Source organism: Pantherophis guttatus, chromosome 2 (genome assembly GCF_059756535.1).
Source record: "Pantherophis guttatus breed Tessera chromosome 2, ASM5975653v1, whole genome shotgun sequence".
Classification (NCBI taxonomy): Eukaryota; Metazoa; Chordata; class Lepidosauria; order Squamata; family Colubridae; genus Pantherophis; species Pantherophis guttatus.
This window is the reverse complement of record NC_142064.1, coordinates 33575988-33591555: the sequence shown is the minus strand read 5'-3', so window position 1 is coordinate 33591555 and position 15568 is coordinate 33575988. Positions and strand designations below refer to the sequence as shown.

The window sequence follows — 15568 nt, the reverse complement described above, 5'->3', positions numbered from 1 at the left end:
ACTCATGCGCTTTGGACACTCGGTCCAGAAAAAGTTAGCTATCACTGGGTTACAGTATTTATTTCAATTGATGGCCCACTCATTTTAAGGCCTCCAAGGGCTTTGTAACATTTAACATTTATTTTATCATTGTTTTGTGTCTGGTCCAACATTCATATCCTTAGGTTCTTCACAGTTAGCTTTGTTGAAATATGATACTATTATGACACATTACACCCTTGCCCTTTCTTGAGTGAAGCTTCACAGGTTCTCCCCACTTCCTCTGAGGCACCCCCCGGTCTTTACCTGGGATTCTGTCCAGTTGTAAGATTGCTTAATGCTACAACGGGAATGCTGGGATTTCGGAGCAGTCACATGGGCATCTTCCTTTATGACTGTTTCACTCTACAACCGAGATTCTGATCCCAATTGTGGTTGTAAGTCAAGAACTACCTTTAATTTAATTTTCATCTGCTTCTCCCTTCAAAGGCTTGCATTCATGACCATTCAGCATTTATGACCAGAAAAGGCTGTGAGTGCTTCAAAAAAGAGATTTGAGGCCTGCTTGTGTCTCTGAAGTTTCAAGTTGCTCCTTTTTTTTTCTAGACCTGCAACTTTCTCTGATGTTCTGTGATCAGATTATAACAAAATGGAAACGTTGTGATTTAAACTTTTCTTCCTTCTTTTTGTACTCTGGGTTTTGCTTTGTTTATTGTCCTGCCTCATGATGAGTTCTAAAAATCTCAAAAGTTCACTCATTATCTTGGGAGCTTACATTGATTTATTTGATTGGGTTTTTTAAAAAATGATCTTATAATTTTTTAAAGTTAAGAAAATAAATGCCTATAATTTTTAACTACAAGATAAAGCAGCTCAAAATAAAGACTTCTCTACAAAGAGCAAATATAGACTTAATGTGAGTTACGTGTGAAATGTTTTGCTTATTTGCAATAACAGATTACATTTGTTCCCCAGTTAGTTTAATAGCTAAATTTCCTCTCTTGTATCTCCCCATCCAATATATCCATTCTTTGAAATATGTATTCAGTTATATTGTCTCAATATACCTGCTGCAGTAGAATGATTTGCCTTTTTCTTCTACATTAAAACTCAATTATGATTTAATAATATAATTCTTTAAAAATATTCCTTTTTCTATATTTTAAAATATATATTCCTTGCTGTAAACATTTTATTCTTAAATAGAGGATCTGTTAGAGTCAACTTGCTTTTTTAAAATTATTATATTAGGCTTGCTTGGACATAGATGAATGTCAGCGTATAGCAAATGGAGGTTGTGTCCCAAACTCCCAGTGCATAAACACCATGGTAAGTATTACTTACAATTGTCTGAATTTACTCATTCTTTAGATTTCAGAAATAACAGGAAAGTTGTCTTGCTGATTATTTTTTTGCAGTGAATAGAAAAAGGCACAGGCATATTAATTATCGCAATAGCAATAGCACTTATATACCATTTCAAAGTGCTTTACAGCCCTTTCTAAGCAGTTTACAGAGTTAGCATATTGCCCCTAACAATCTGGCTCCTCATTGTACCCACCTCAGAAGGATGGAAGGCCGAGTCAACCTTGAGCCAGTGAGAATCGAACTGCTGGCATTTGGTAGAATTAGTTTGCAATACTGCATTCTCACCACTGTGCCACCATTGCTCTTATATCCTTGACTTATTACTAATTAATGGCTAAAATGATAAAAACATGGAAGCTTGATATTAATGGAAGCATGACACAAACTACTTCCTTACTTTGAATAAGTTTTGATCTCCAAGGCTAGATGAATTGCATCCAAGACATGGACATTTGTTTGTGAGTGGGGAGAAGTGTTAAATGATGACATGTACATCATGACAAAAATGTTGGAAAGTCTGTATAGTATGTAAGGCTGGGATTTCCATCATGAAACAAACGTGTGCATTTATTTATAGACATATTTATTTATATTTTGCATTTCTAGATCACCTATCTCCCTCAGGGAGGGACTCTGGGTGGTATACAGTATCATTTTACTTCATAATGGCTTTCTGCAGTTCTGTGAATTACAAGATATCAAAAGAAGTTGCTGATAGTTTAACTCAGTGTTTCTCAACCTTGGCAACATGGCTAGCTGAGGAATTCTGGGAGTTGAAGCCCACCCATCTTAAACTTGCCAAGGTTGAGAAACACCAGTTTAATTGAATGTATAAGGATTATCTTTAAGACTTCTTAGATAAATGGGTAAAATGCCAAATGATTGAAGAACAAAAATTGAACCTAATCTTCAAAAAGGTATAAAAGGAAAATCCAAGGAACTATAGACCACTTAGTCTGACAAAATGTTCGTAAAACCCCAAAGCAGATCATAAAATAAACCTGACCTGTTAAATATCTTGAACTCAATTCAATAATTAGAAGTCAGCATGGATTTGGCAAAGAGCAAGTCTTCCCAATGTAACCTCATTTTTGTTGTTAGATCTTCTTTGATAAACTGTGGAAATACTGTAGATCTAATATATATATGGATTTCAACAAAGAAACTGTGAAATTCTGAGTAGCAAGTTAATAAGGGTGGACTGGATAACAAATTAATGATTTTAAGATAGAGGAAGATAGATTCCAACTGAGCATTAGAAAATATAGCAAGTCAGCAATGGAACCACTTACCTAAGTAGTGGTTGTTTTTAGTCCCTGGTTGTTTTAGTTGCAATGTTTAGTTTATGGATTTATGTGTTTTTCTCAAGGGTTCTTACCACTGTGGTGCTTGCAAGCCAGGATTTACTGGAGACCAAGTCAGAGGATGCAGGGCTGAACGAAGCTGTAGAAATCGTGTTCTGAACCCTTGCAGCATCCATGCCCATTGTTCAGAAATAAGACAAGGGGACATCTTGTGTGTTGTAAGTCAGTGCTCTTCCCATCATTATTTAATATATATAAAACTTACTTTAGAGCAGGGGTTAAGAAGAAGAGAGAAGCAAGAAAAAGAAAAACATACATGAAAAATCATATTTTATAATTTATTTTTAAAATATGCTATAGTAGTATTTTGGAAGCAAATTTCTATCCATGTTTTGTTTGGAATTTTTACAAAAAGATTTCTACATTAATACATTTTTTAAAAGTGTCTTAGTGTGCCTACCTTTCCCAATTTAATAGCTTTTAGATGTGTTGGGACTGCAGAATGTTAGCCATATAATTAGTCATCATCTCACCCTACCTAAGAATTTTGGAAGTTGCAGACATATCTCATTTTAAGCAACTCAGAACTGAGAAAGCTGTAGTATGCATGTGTAAAGAAGGCCTAGAATATGTTCTAAATTTGATACTATTATGACATACTACAGGCTTGCCCAATTTAGTATACTTAGATATTATGGGAATATAGCTCCTGAAATTCATTGGCTATGCATGTGGAAATTCCAGGGCCTACAAACTCATACAGAAGACATTAGAAAGCGAAGGCTGATATACAAGGACAGGAATCAAATTCTTTTTGAATTTCAGTTGAAAAGGAAAGAATAGGAAGGACTGTGCCCACAAAGACATCTCCAATGTTGCTTTCATTATGTAATACTTTTGCTCACAGTGTGGCATTGGCTGGGCTGGTGATGGCTTTCTGTGTGGAAAAGATATAGATATTGATGGCTATCCAGATGAAAAACTTCCGTGCTCGGCTGACAGCTGCAAAAAGGTTAGCAGTTTGACAGAGGCCTGGGTGACAAGATGAGTATGTTTCATGTTTGTTTCATGTTTCAAAATTTTATCAAAGAACTGCTGGAAAAAAAGAGAACTGAAAAACTATTGTGTCCTACAAGTATAGTGAAATACAATATGTATTCCTTCTATTGATGCTATTTGGTGATTACCAACACTGCAATCCCTCTTATCTGATGGCACTAATTGGAAAAAGATGCTCTATTGTGTTTACTTTGTAGGACAACTGCATGTTTGTTCCAAACTCTGGACAAGAAGATGCTGATGGAGATGGTGTGGGAGATGCCTGTGATGATGATGCAGATGGGGATGGTATTCCTAATGATCAGGTACTGGTTAGGAGTTGGTGTGTTTTCTATAATTAAACAATACTGCTACTAGTCTCGACTAGTATAAAAACTGTATAAAAAATTACTCTACCTCTATATTGATTTTTTCACCATCATTGTATTAGCACTTTTGGCACATCTAGAGATTAAAAATACATTTTATGCAATAGTATAAATAGACCATGTCAGCTAGTAAACATGGTAAGAATAATTGGGGATGGGTGAGCATTTTGTTTTCCCAAAGTTGCAATAAAAAAAGAAGTTTGAAAAGAACATTTTTACTCTGAAATCACAATGTCTTTTTTAAACTAAATGTTACTTTTTATTTTGTGGGGTACCTCAACTACAAAAATTGGGCCACAAGAATCTGACTAAAGAAAGTGAGTGATTCTCAGTAGGCCTATCCTTTTACTGTTAACACTATGCAAAATCTTCAATGGCTATAAGCTGGGAAGGATTTACATGTGTTAGATTTGTCTTTCCAGTAATTGTAATGGCTTCTGCAGCTGTCTGTGCTCTGGGTAACAGGTAATGTTCTTGATATTTAGCCTTGTTTTCTCAAACAAAGGAGAAACTCTGACGCAGGAAGGCCAAGAGGGACAAGTGATGTCACATACTTTATTGTATCATTGTACAAATGATGCTATATTCATCAATCACAAAAAATTATAATTCACAGCATTTGCATGGTATCATATCTCTACTGGATGCCTACAAACGTGGCATCTTTTAGTGTGTTTCTCTCATCCATTCATCTGTTTGTATAATTTTTGGATTCAGATGACCAATATTCTGTCTCCCAAATATACTCAAAGTTGATGCAGATGATTTGGTTATTTTCTTACCCATTCAGATAGGAGGCTGCAGTGAGCATAAATATATTTGCATATTTGCAAATCTTTACAGGATGCAAAGAACCACCAGGTTTTAGTGCCACCTGACAGGGCCACCTGAAAGGGCAGTGACAACGAATCCATCCTAGGTCCCATTAGATTAGATTGTTTAATCAAGGGGACCCAGAGTATATCCTTCCTATTAGTCTTCATGGGAAGGGCAAAAATAATTGGAGTTAGACAGTCCTCTAAATAATCTGGCCCTGTCTCATGAAGGCTTTAAAGGTGACAATCAGCACATTGAATTGCATTTGGAATTGCAACTTTCACAGGCCTGAAAACAAAGGAAAGCTGACGTAAGATCACAAGCAAGTCAACATTTTACTTAGCAATTCCTTCATTTAACAACATTTGGTTGTCCTGGAGCAAAGACTGATGATACCCAATCCTGGCCATTAGATGACCTCGATCAGTGACTTCATACAGAGATTAGGTGGGAGAGGGGAGAGAGTAAAACCTTGTACAAAGCAGTGTCTAAGGCTAAACTTCTAAGAAAGATTTATCTAACTCTCTATTTCAGGACAACTGTGTCTTGGCTCCTAATGTTAACCAGAAGAATAGTGATCAAGATATCTTTGGTGATATTTGTGATAACTGTCGCATGGTATTAAACAATGACCAGCGGGACACTGATGGAGACGGCAAAGGAGATGCCTGTGATGAAGATATAGATGGAGATGGTGGGTCAATCTTCATTTCTGAGACATATTGAAAAATCATGTAGGCAATTACATGTAGCTTTTAGGGCTTTGTAGTTTGCATATCAACAATCACATTTAGGCAACTGTACATGCTTTCAAGTATTTCAGACCTGTTTTCTCATATCAGTTTATCAGAAAGCTACTTTTGAGTCAGATAGGCAGTGACCTCATTGCCACATCATGGGCAGGAGATCGGAACACAGCCTTAGATTGAAAATCAGGCTGGCAAGGCTTTGGATTCAAACTCTCTTCCAGCACACCTTCACCTAAACCCCATCATGTTTCTATTTCCCTATTTCTTGATCTTGAACAGATGTCTGGAAACAGTGTCAATGTGCAGCAGGGGATTTTTGGCATCAGATTTCTGGTTGATGCTCCTTATTTATGCTTCAGAAAGTGCATCCTAAATTATCCTGTGACCTCTGAAACATCTTCCCAGAAATATATGTTTGTAGGCAATGTGTTTTATTGATTTTTATTTTTATGCTGTCTTATATTTTAAGTATTTATTATGTATTTTATGATATATTTTGAGTGAGGCATATACTTTGACATATGAAGCATGGATAGAATGCTGCTCTCTCACACAAGCCATGCACAACCTGGGAGACCTAGATTCTTAATTCCTGCTTGAAGAGTAGGTGGTGATTATGGCTATGAGGATCCATTGCAGTGGTGGGTTGCCCCCGGTTTGCACCGGTTCTATAGAACCGGTAGTAAAACCGGTGGGAGGCTCTGGTGGGAGGCTCTGCCCACCGACTCCAACGTCATCAGAACACTTCTGCACATCCACAGAAGAGCACGTGCACGTGCTTCGCTCATGCGCACGCAGCCCCGTTACAAACCGGTAGTAAAGGTAAGTAGAACCCACCTTTGATCCACTGGGGGAATTTCCATTGCATCCAGTACCAACAATGGAAGCTTTATGTTCTAGGACAACATAAAACCCATGTCCATTTGGTCTTTCCTAAGGATGGTAACAAAAACTGAGTAGGGCCAGGATACACCACCTTCATCTGGATCCTACCAAGGCTAATCCACAAGCGATATCTTTCCATCTCTCTCTTTAAAATAATATTGCATATAAACAAATACAAAAAGCAAACCAAGTAATAATTTGAAAGATGTCTGCCCAGTCAACTCATTCTACTATTCTATCTTAACAGGCTACCCTAAAAATTAAGATGTGGTAGAGCAGTGATGAATCTTTTTATGGCTAGGTCCAATATTTATTTTTCCTCCCCCACCCCCAGCCATGGGAAGATTTATCTATGTCAGAAACTGAAAAAAATGTCAACCTTTTTTTTTACATGGATGGGTTCAAATAGTACTTTTCACAGTTGTTTAAGAAAACTTTTCCTTTTCCCCCCCCGCCGCCATGGGGAAAAAGAAACCCGGAGTCAAAATTGTGATGCCAGAACTTGGTCATTGTGTTTAAATTTCTGTGATCTGGTCTGGGAATATATTTGGACACATTTTTCACCCCATTCTGGTGTTTTGGTGATCATAAGATAATTAATTATGTCTGTAATTTTATTCAGGGGTTAAGAATGTTTTGGACAATTGTCAGAAAATAGCCAACTGGGAGCAGAAAGATAGAGACAATGATGGTGTTGGTGATGCATGCGACAGTTGCCCTGATATCAGCAATCCTAATCAGGTGAGCAGATAGCTGGTGGATCTGCAAAGACATCAGTCTTCAGTGGAATTAAAAATGAGAATTACAAATTGCTGTCCAGTTTAAATAAGACTAATAAAGTTTCCAGTTTATTAGTCTTACTTCAGGCTTGTAAAAAAGTATTTTATGAGATGTATTCAAAACCATTGCTGCTTCATCTTACAATTACATTCATAAGTTTGCAGCGAAGTCAAGGATAATTGAATTAATATACGTAGTCCTTGACTCAATTGTCCACAATTGAGCCCCAAATTCATGTTGCTAAGCAAGACAATCTTTTAAGTGAGTTTTGCCTCATCTTATAACCTTTCTTGCCACAGTTATTAAGTAAATTAGTAAAACAATTGTTAAGTGAATCTGGCTTCCCCAACAACTTTGCTTATCAGAAGGTTGCAAAAGGTGACATGACCCTGGGGCACTGCAACCATCATAAATAGGAACCAATTGCCAAGCAGCCAAATTTTGATCATGTGACCATGGGGAAGCTGCAATGATTGTGAGTGAAAAATAGTCATAAGTTACTTTTTTCAGTGCCATTGTAACTTTGAAGGGTCACTAAACAAATAGTTGTAAGCCAAGGACTATCTGTACCAAATCAGAACAGTTTTTTAATACCTAATCAAATGACTGTTTCAATATTTTCTAAAACGGGAGACTTTTATAAGCTCCCAGAATGTTATTAATAAGATAACGGTGACAGTATCATTTGGCCACAAATATTCAGAAAGGGAAGAAAAGCCCATTGTGAAAAGTTTCATCCAGTCCATTTTCCTCAAGTACCTTTAAATGGGATTCCCTCCAGAATTTTCTGCAAAATGCCAGTTTGGAAAAGCTGGTGTAGATAATTGTTTTTCAGTACAATGTATTTACCTGTAGAGATGCAAATGTTAATATTTTAACTGAGTATTGTATTTATTTGTGTTATTTATTTAAAACGTTTATATAGCTGCCCATCTTAAAATAACTCTGGGCAGCTCACCACCAATAAAACTGTATAAAAACAGTTTAAAACAATATATAGGTATGGGTAGTGCAACAATAGTAATATAATCTTTTAACTACCTTATACACTCCATTTTGAATCTACGTGGTTCAATATGAATTAATTTAAATGGTACCAGATGTTCAAGTTCTTCAATCTTTCTTAGAACTTCTACCTAAGAGCTTTAAATGAAAATGTCATCTTGAGTATATAACTTCTTTCATATTCTTTTAAGTTCTCTTAGTTCCATACTCATATAAATTCATGGAAGAACTACATAGCAGTTTTTTCTACAAAGTAGTATACAGTATTCCTAACCTTTCAACTTATACCATGTAATTTATTTTTATTATTATTGGGTTTTACAGTCAGACTCTGACAATGATCTAGTTGGAGATTCCTGTGACACCAACCAAGACAGGTAAGTTAAAATTTACTGTAATATGCATTAGTATTGTGTTTCTCAACCTCAACAACTTTAAGATGTGTGAACTTCAAATCCCAGAATCACAATTTTGAATCACAAAATCAGAGAGTTGGAAGGAGCCATGCAAATCACTGAATCTACTTCACTCAGAGCAGGAAAATAAATTATAATTCCCAAAAGATGGCTGTCTAGTTTCCATTTGAACAAACCCAGTAAAGAAACATCCACTCTATGTAGTCTAATTTGTTCCATTGTATGAACTGTTCTTGGAATGTATATTAACATTTTTCCTACAAAATGTTTGTCTTCGAGCCAAGCGAAATGAAGTAATCCAAATCCATGATTGGAATTGTTATCTCTTTGATTTTTTTTTTTGAAAGGTTTCCCAATGGGACAAATATTCAAGTATAATTACAATTACAGGAAATAACATTTCTGCTCTACTTAGCATTGGTCACAGCCCACTCTAAGTCCTGTCTCTTCTTCCGCTGACTACATTTTAAGAAGGGTTCCTAAACTGAAAAGGGCCCAATGTAGGGCATCTGGGATGATCAGGGACTGGAAATTAAATTCTACAGGGAAATAGAAGAAATTGGATGGGTTTAGCCATGCAGAAAATCTATTGAAGGAGGATAAGGTGGTACTTTAGAGATATTTTTTTTTCTCATCACAGAATATACAATGTGGAATTATGATTCAGGAAAGCGGATTCTGGATTCATGTTAGGGGGAGCTTCTGAGCAACAGACATTTTCAATATTTTTTCAGTGAAAGTAGCATACCATTTGTTCTGCTTCATGTAGAAAATAGAATAATCAACTAAGAGGATGCCAAAAAAGAAGGAAGCAAACAGAACAAAAAACTATTCTGGTTTAATTTTGTGCAAAAAAAAAAAAGATACTAAAGTCATGAGCATCTGAGAGAGCAGAGGAGCAAATAATGAAATGTGCATCACCATGTTATTGTGTAAACACTGCCTCTTTTGTACTTGTGTTATGTTGCACACAAGTATGTAATGGGTAGACCTGGACAGAATCTTGGCTTGCTGTATGTCAGCCCTTCAAGGTAAGCCTAGTCAGGAAACAGTCTCCTTTAAAGCCTATTGAAATCAGAGGTGGTATTCAGCTGGTTTGCACCGGTTCACCCGAACCGGTAGCGGAAATCATGGGTGGGCCTTCTCACCCGCCCTGGTTCTACACCATCCTATTTAGGCACGAAGCAAGCGTGCGCACGTGAGGCAAACCGGTAGTAAGATAATCCGAAACCCACTGCTGATTGAAATTCTATTGCTGCAGTGTATAATAACAGAATCTTGAAAGTCTGATGGAGTGTTTTGCTCTTCCCTCTTATACCAAAGAGAATCAAGATGGTTAACTTTCTCACCCTTCTTCTCTTTCAGTGTTTATATAACTACCCTTGCACTCCTTTTTGTGTGGATGTCTCAAATTAAAGTAGGGTTAGTTAATGACTAAATGGAAGGAAGGGGTGTATGAAGTTAACCTATATTATTAAATTAGAGAGTTCTCACTCATCATCTGCATCATTTGTCTAATTATGTCAATAGATAGCATAAATTATTTTTTATCTCATTTGCTTCAGTTTTTTTAATTGTATCAATTTATGCCATTTGCATTATTTATGTCATTTACAATGATGTAATTATCAAGGGCATTTATGGAGGGTATTAAAGAAACGAAGGGTATGGAGGGTATTGAAGAAACGAACAATCATTTAATCCCACCCGTTTCAAACTTTACTGGCAATTATCTTCATTTTTGGCTCCAATTAGTACTGACATCTGTCAGCCTTTTAAGGTAGACCACACTAGAAAACCAATGCCATGTGGCTCTGTTCTACTTTTATTGTAGAGCTATGTAACAGAATTTTGCAAGTCTGAATGTGCTTCCCTCCCTTTATCTTTGTGTGAACTAGGGAGGAGCTTATCTACAATATTCACTTCCTTGTTCTGGACTCAGATCCCTTTTATCTATCTGTTGCCTTGGTAGTGGCTCTTCCTTTTGTCCTTCAGGGCCATTCCCCTTGCTGTCTATATCATCAAGCATACTATGAATGGAGATGTTTCTAGCACTCTGTGAGATGACACAATGCCATGGTTTTTACTCATATAAGAATATAACCCATATCCTTACATTTGGGGACTTATCTTCATTATCAGCTTCAATATTAATTGAGCTGGCTGGAATGATGGGAATTGTCCTATTATATTTAACAGCCAATGCAGTATAACAATTAAGGTGTTGCATTAGGACTAGAACACCAGGCTCAGGCCTTCTTCAGTCATGGAAGTATATGGAGTGACTTTAGGCCAGTCACTCTCTCTTGGTTCATCCGCCTCACAAAGTTGTTGGATGGAGTATTATCTCAACTGCCTTGAGATTTGGTTAGGATGGTGGGATACAAGCAGATAGATAAATAAATTGGGAGAAAAGGGTTGGAAGAGATTGCTTGGGAACATAGACATAGGAATTAGCATATTGTGTACATGTGTTTTTTTCCTACCTTGCTGTACCCTAGTGATGGGGATGGACACCAAGACAGCACTGATAACTGCCCCACAGTCATTAACAGCTCCCAGCTTGACACTGATAAAGATGGTTTGGGGGATGAATGTGATGATGATGATGATGACGATGGAATTCCTGACCACGTCCCTCCAGGGCCTGATAATTGCCGGCTGATTCCTAACCCAGGACAGGAAGATGAGAACAGTAAGGCCATTCTCTTTCTTTTCAGTCCTCACTTCTGATTTTGTTTTTGAATTTATTATTAGTGACCTAGTGCTTCATTCCCCTGAGCTTTTCTGGCTTTTATGGGTTTCTCTAGCCTTCCTCTTTACCGTAGGGGGCATTAAAAATGAGTCCTTGTCATAATTTTCTCATCCAATTCCTTTACATAAGGAAGGTACAAAACTCACCATCTCCCCTCCAGATCATGCCAAATCTCCTCTATACTGTGTAGTTCCAGAGCAGTTCAATCATTTGGGAAGTATATCCTTGAAATAGGAAGCAGTTTGATGTGTCCCAGTGATGGTCTAGCTCTGAAACAGGCTAATTCCTGTTTTATCCAGATTGTCATGTTTGGGGAACCTTCAAATGCTTTGGCTTGGTGAAGATCCATTGCCAAATCAGTAATTTTTGCATATCACTTTGCATTTTATGCTTTGGCAAATGAACTTATTTCAAGCATCAGTTTAAACTCCAGCTATCAAATGGCACTCCTTAAACACTGAATTTTGGTTTGCAGGTGATGGAATTGGTGACATTTGTGAATCAGACTATGATCAAGATACAGTGATTGACCGGATTGATGTTTGCCCTGAGAATGCAGAGGTCACCCTGACTGATTTCAGAGCTTATCAGACTGTTGTCCTGGATCCAGAAGGTGATGCTCAGATTGATCCAAACTGGGTAGTTTTGAATCAGGTAAATACTTTTTGAAATCTAAAAGCAGCCAGGAATGAACAGTTGGACAATCTGACTCTTTATTTGTTTAGCAAAAAAACCGAGAGTTGTCTACAAACAAGCTAGAAGTAAATCACCTGAGCAGAAATTTGCTTTGAGAGTTAGGAAGGAGCCCCTAATAAATTTGCTTTCTAAGTCAAGAGGTAATACTTGGTTAACGTAAGAATCTTAAAGGAAAAGCAGTAAGAGCCATTCTACTCAGAGTACTCTAAGATTGAAAAGTCCAAATCAATGTAAAAGAGTCTGCAGCTGTAGCATACAATGTTTATGGCATGTTTCTTTCCCTGCCCAAAAACAGCAGGGATATATCTGTATCAAAACCAAGCTTGTGGTTGTCTTTGAAAAAGTTAAGAGGTTTAAGTAGCCAATGGCCATAGTTCAGCTGGTAGCAAAGAACAAGTTCGAAAAAAGGCACAGAAGCAGAAACTGACATTAGAAGCAACTCTATGGAATGATAGAAGAGCAGGCCCAGTGGCTGAGAATCATAACCAGAAAGAAGAGATTTAGAAAATGCTGTGCACTGCAGGAACCCAAAAACAATTGTCAAGACTTTGCAGATAAAACAGGAGTGGCTAGGAGAGAAAAAAATAAACTGCAGGATGTGTCAGGCTTTACCTAGCCAACACCGAAAGTCAATGATTCAGAACAGATGATAGATTCTGTTTATTGCAAGTGCTAGAAAAGCCATTGAAGAAGAAATCTAACAACTGCCAAGAATAAAATGCAGGCCATATTTATTGCAAAAACAAGTTTGTGTACCTCTTTCTACTGCCAGCATTACATTACAGACTAAGAATTTCTTGCTTGGGACAAGAGTTAACAGTTGGCATCTAGCCATTGTTACGATAACAATCCATTTTGATGTCAGGTGTTTTTTCTAACTTTGCCAGGTGGTGGATTCCTAAAGTGCAGAGGGGAAGAACAATTGTTGGAGCCAAAAATACTACAAGATCCTTAAGCCATAAAATACTACAAGATCCTTAAGTCATAAAAAAGAAAAAAATCAAAACATTGGCTTACAAACTGTCGGATCTTTGTTCTCTAATCACTAATGCTTATTAGCTCATTCAACTCATAGTACAAAATAACAAATATGATTTCACTGATACAATGGAGATGCTGGGATGCTTCCAGTGGTGGGTTGCTCCCGGTTCGGGCCGGTTCTATAGAACTAGTAGTACAACCAGCAGGAGGCTCCGCTCACCGACCCCGATGTCATCAGAACACTTCTGCACATGTGCAGAAGCTTCTGCGCATGCGCAGAAGAGCACCCACATGGCCCTGTTGCGAACCGGTAGTAAAGGTAAGTAAAACCCACCCCTGGAAGCTTCCCATATAGCAACTAAAGCTGGGCTGTCAAACCCATGGCCCGCGGGCTGGATACATCACATACTGGCCATGCCCATGCCTGATTTAACGAAGGGGGGGAAAGTCCCAATACGTCACATGATGCTGCCATGATGCCGCGAGTTTGACATCCCAGAGATAGAAGCCATTGAAAAGGAGAGGGAAATCACACTGTTAAAAATATGCATTCTTGCTCATAAGTTTAAATGAATGAACTTGCTAATGCTGTAGAAGCATCTGGATTAAGAAAAAAGAGAGGAACAAATAAAAGCAGTTTTGTTGTTACTGTTTACTATTGCCTGGCTGACCAAACAGAAAAAGCAGATAATGCCTTCTAAAAATGCAGATCTTTCAAAGAGGCACGGAATCATAGTGATACAGTAAGAGATTTTAATTACCAAACATCTGTTGGGAGATAAATTCTATCCTGGCCTTTCCAGTTCTAATTTGTCTTGGTAATAACTTTTTCTTTAGAGAATGGAAGGAAGTACAAGAGGATCAACTGTCCTTGACTTGATAATATTCTATAGAAAAGACTTGGTTGAAGAATTAGTAGTACAGGAAAAAAATGAGGAAATTGAGGAAAAATGACCATGTAACATTGGAATTCCTGATTTTACATTTATACATATACAGTATAGACTCAGATATGTCACATTATTCCCTTTTGGGTTGTAATATTATGCAAAGCACAGAAAAATAGAAGTAGACAAAATGAAGGCAGAATATAAGAGAAAAAATTGAATTCTAATTCAATTTAGTTTACACAAACACTATACTATCTTATGCCATTCAGTGCCAAGACTAGTTTTATACCAACCTCTCCATACTTTTCTGTCTTTGCACACCTTTCTTATTTTCACTTTGTAGACAGTGTTTATTTAGCATTTTAAAGATACAGAGAAATATGAAAGAAAATAAAATACAAATAAACAAGAATTGAAATATGAAAGAGAGTATAGTTTTCCAGAGCTTCCAAGTGAGGAATGGTGAGGTAGGACATCTCTGAGTGGAGACAATGACTGTGAATAAGACCAAAGGACCAGTGAATTTTTCACTTGGTGAAAAATTAACCATAAGCTTCAGAACTTAAATAATTAGAAATAAATGGCAAAAAGCAGAATAAGAATTTTTATGATAGTATGATAGGCATGTATGTGTGTAGAGAGCCAATTTGATGTAGTAGTTAAGGCACCAGGCTAGAAATCAAGAGATTATAAATTCTAGTCTTGGTTTAGGCATTTGACTTTCAGTTGGTCATTCTCTGTCAGCCCGTGGAAAGAGGCAACAATAAACCATTTCTGAAAATCTTGTCAAGAAAACTACAGGTACTTGTCAGGAATAAAAAATGATCTATGCAAAAAATTATGTGTATGTACATTTACAAAAGAGACCTTTCTGAATTTATTGGTTTGATATTTTTGTATTTTACTGCAGGAAGCAAAAACTAATTTCTTATATTCTTTGTTTCACTAATTGTGTTACTTACATTTTGCAGGGTATGGAGATAGTGCAAACTATGAACAGTGATCCTGGACTTGCTGTAGGTATGTACCCCATTTCTCTGAAGATAGTTACAGCAAATCCATACACACAAAAATATTTTGGGATAATCAATTTAAACAATGCAATTCACTCCCCATTCTTCAGCCAGCTGAATTTACAATAGAAGTGTTCATTGCGTCTCTCCTTCCAATTCTTCATCATTCTACTTAATAGGAAGTGCTCATCACAGAAAGTCTAGTGAAGAATGAATAAGATGCAGGCGCACCAGTCTCTTGTAAAGGGCAAGCTTTAATTCCTTCATGTTTGGTTAAAGACTAAGAGAACCAGGACTTGGAAAAATCCTTATTTGTGCCTTGAAGTGCTATTGAGCCTCACTGAGCCATGGTAGCACAGTGGTTAAATGCAGTACTGCAGCCTACTTCTGCTGCCTGCCGGCTGCCTGCAATTTGAAAGTTCAAGTCTCACCGGCTCAAGGTTGACTCAGCCTTCCATCCTTCCAGGGTTGGTAAAATGAGGACCATGATGGTTGAGGGCAATA

At 37.2% G+C, this 15568-nt stretch overlaps 1 protein-coding gene across 2 annotated transcripts in view; it reads left to right on the top strand.

Annotated features, from left to right (window-relative positions):
* Positions 1–15568, top strand: part of THBS4 (thrombospondin 4) — a 37866-nt gene that overhangs the window by 18993 nt on the left and 3305 nt on the right. For both annotated transcript variants that reach the window (XM_034441048.3, XM_034441049.3), the window contains exons 9-18: positions 1231–1308; positions 2717–2869; positions 3559–3663; positions 3908–4015; positions 5429–5588; positions 7151–7269; positions 8638–8690; positions 11231–11424; positions 11960–12138; positions 15023–15071. In XM_034441048.3, the coding sequence (XP_034296939.2) occupies positions 1231–1308; positions 2717–2869; positions 3559–3663; positions 3908–4015; positions 5429–5588; positions 7151–7269; positions 8638–8690; positions 11231–11424; positions 11960–12138; positions 15023–15071 (1198 nt within the window). The remainder of the gene's footprint in view (positions 1–1230; positions 1309–2716; positions 2870–3558; positions 3664–3907; positions 4016–5428; positions 5589–7150; positions 7270–8637; positions 8691–11230; positions 11425–11959; positions 12139–15022; positions 15072–15568) is intronic.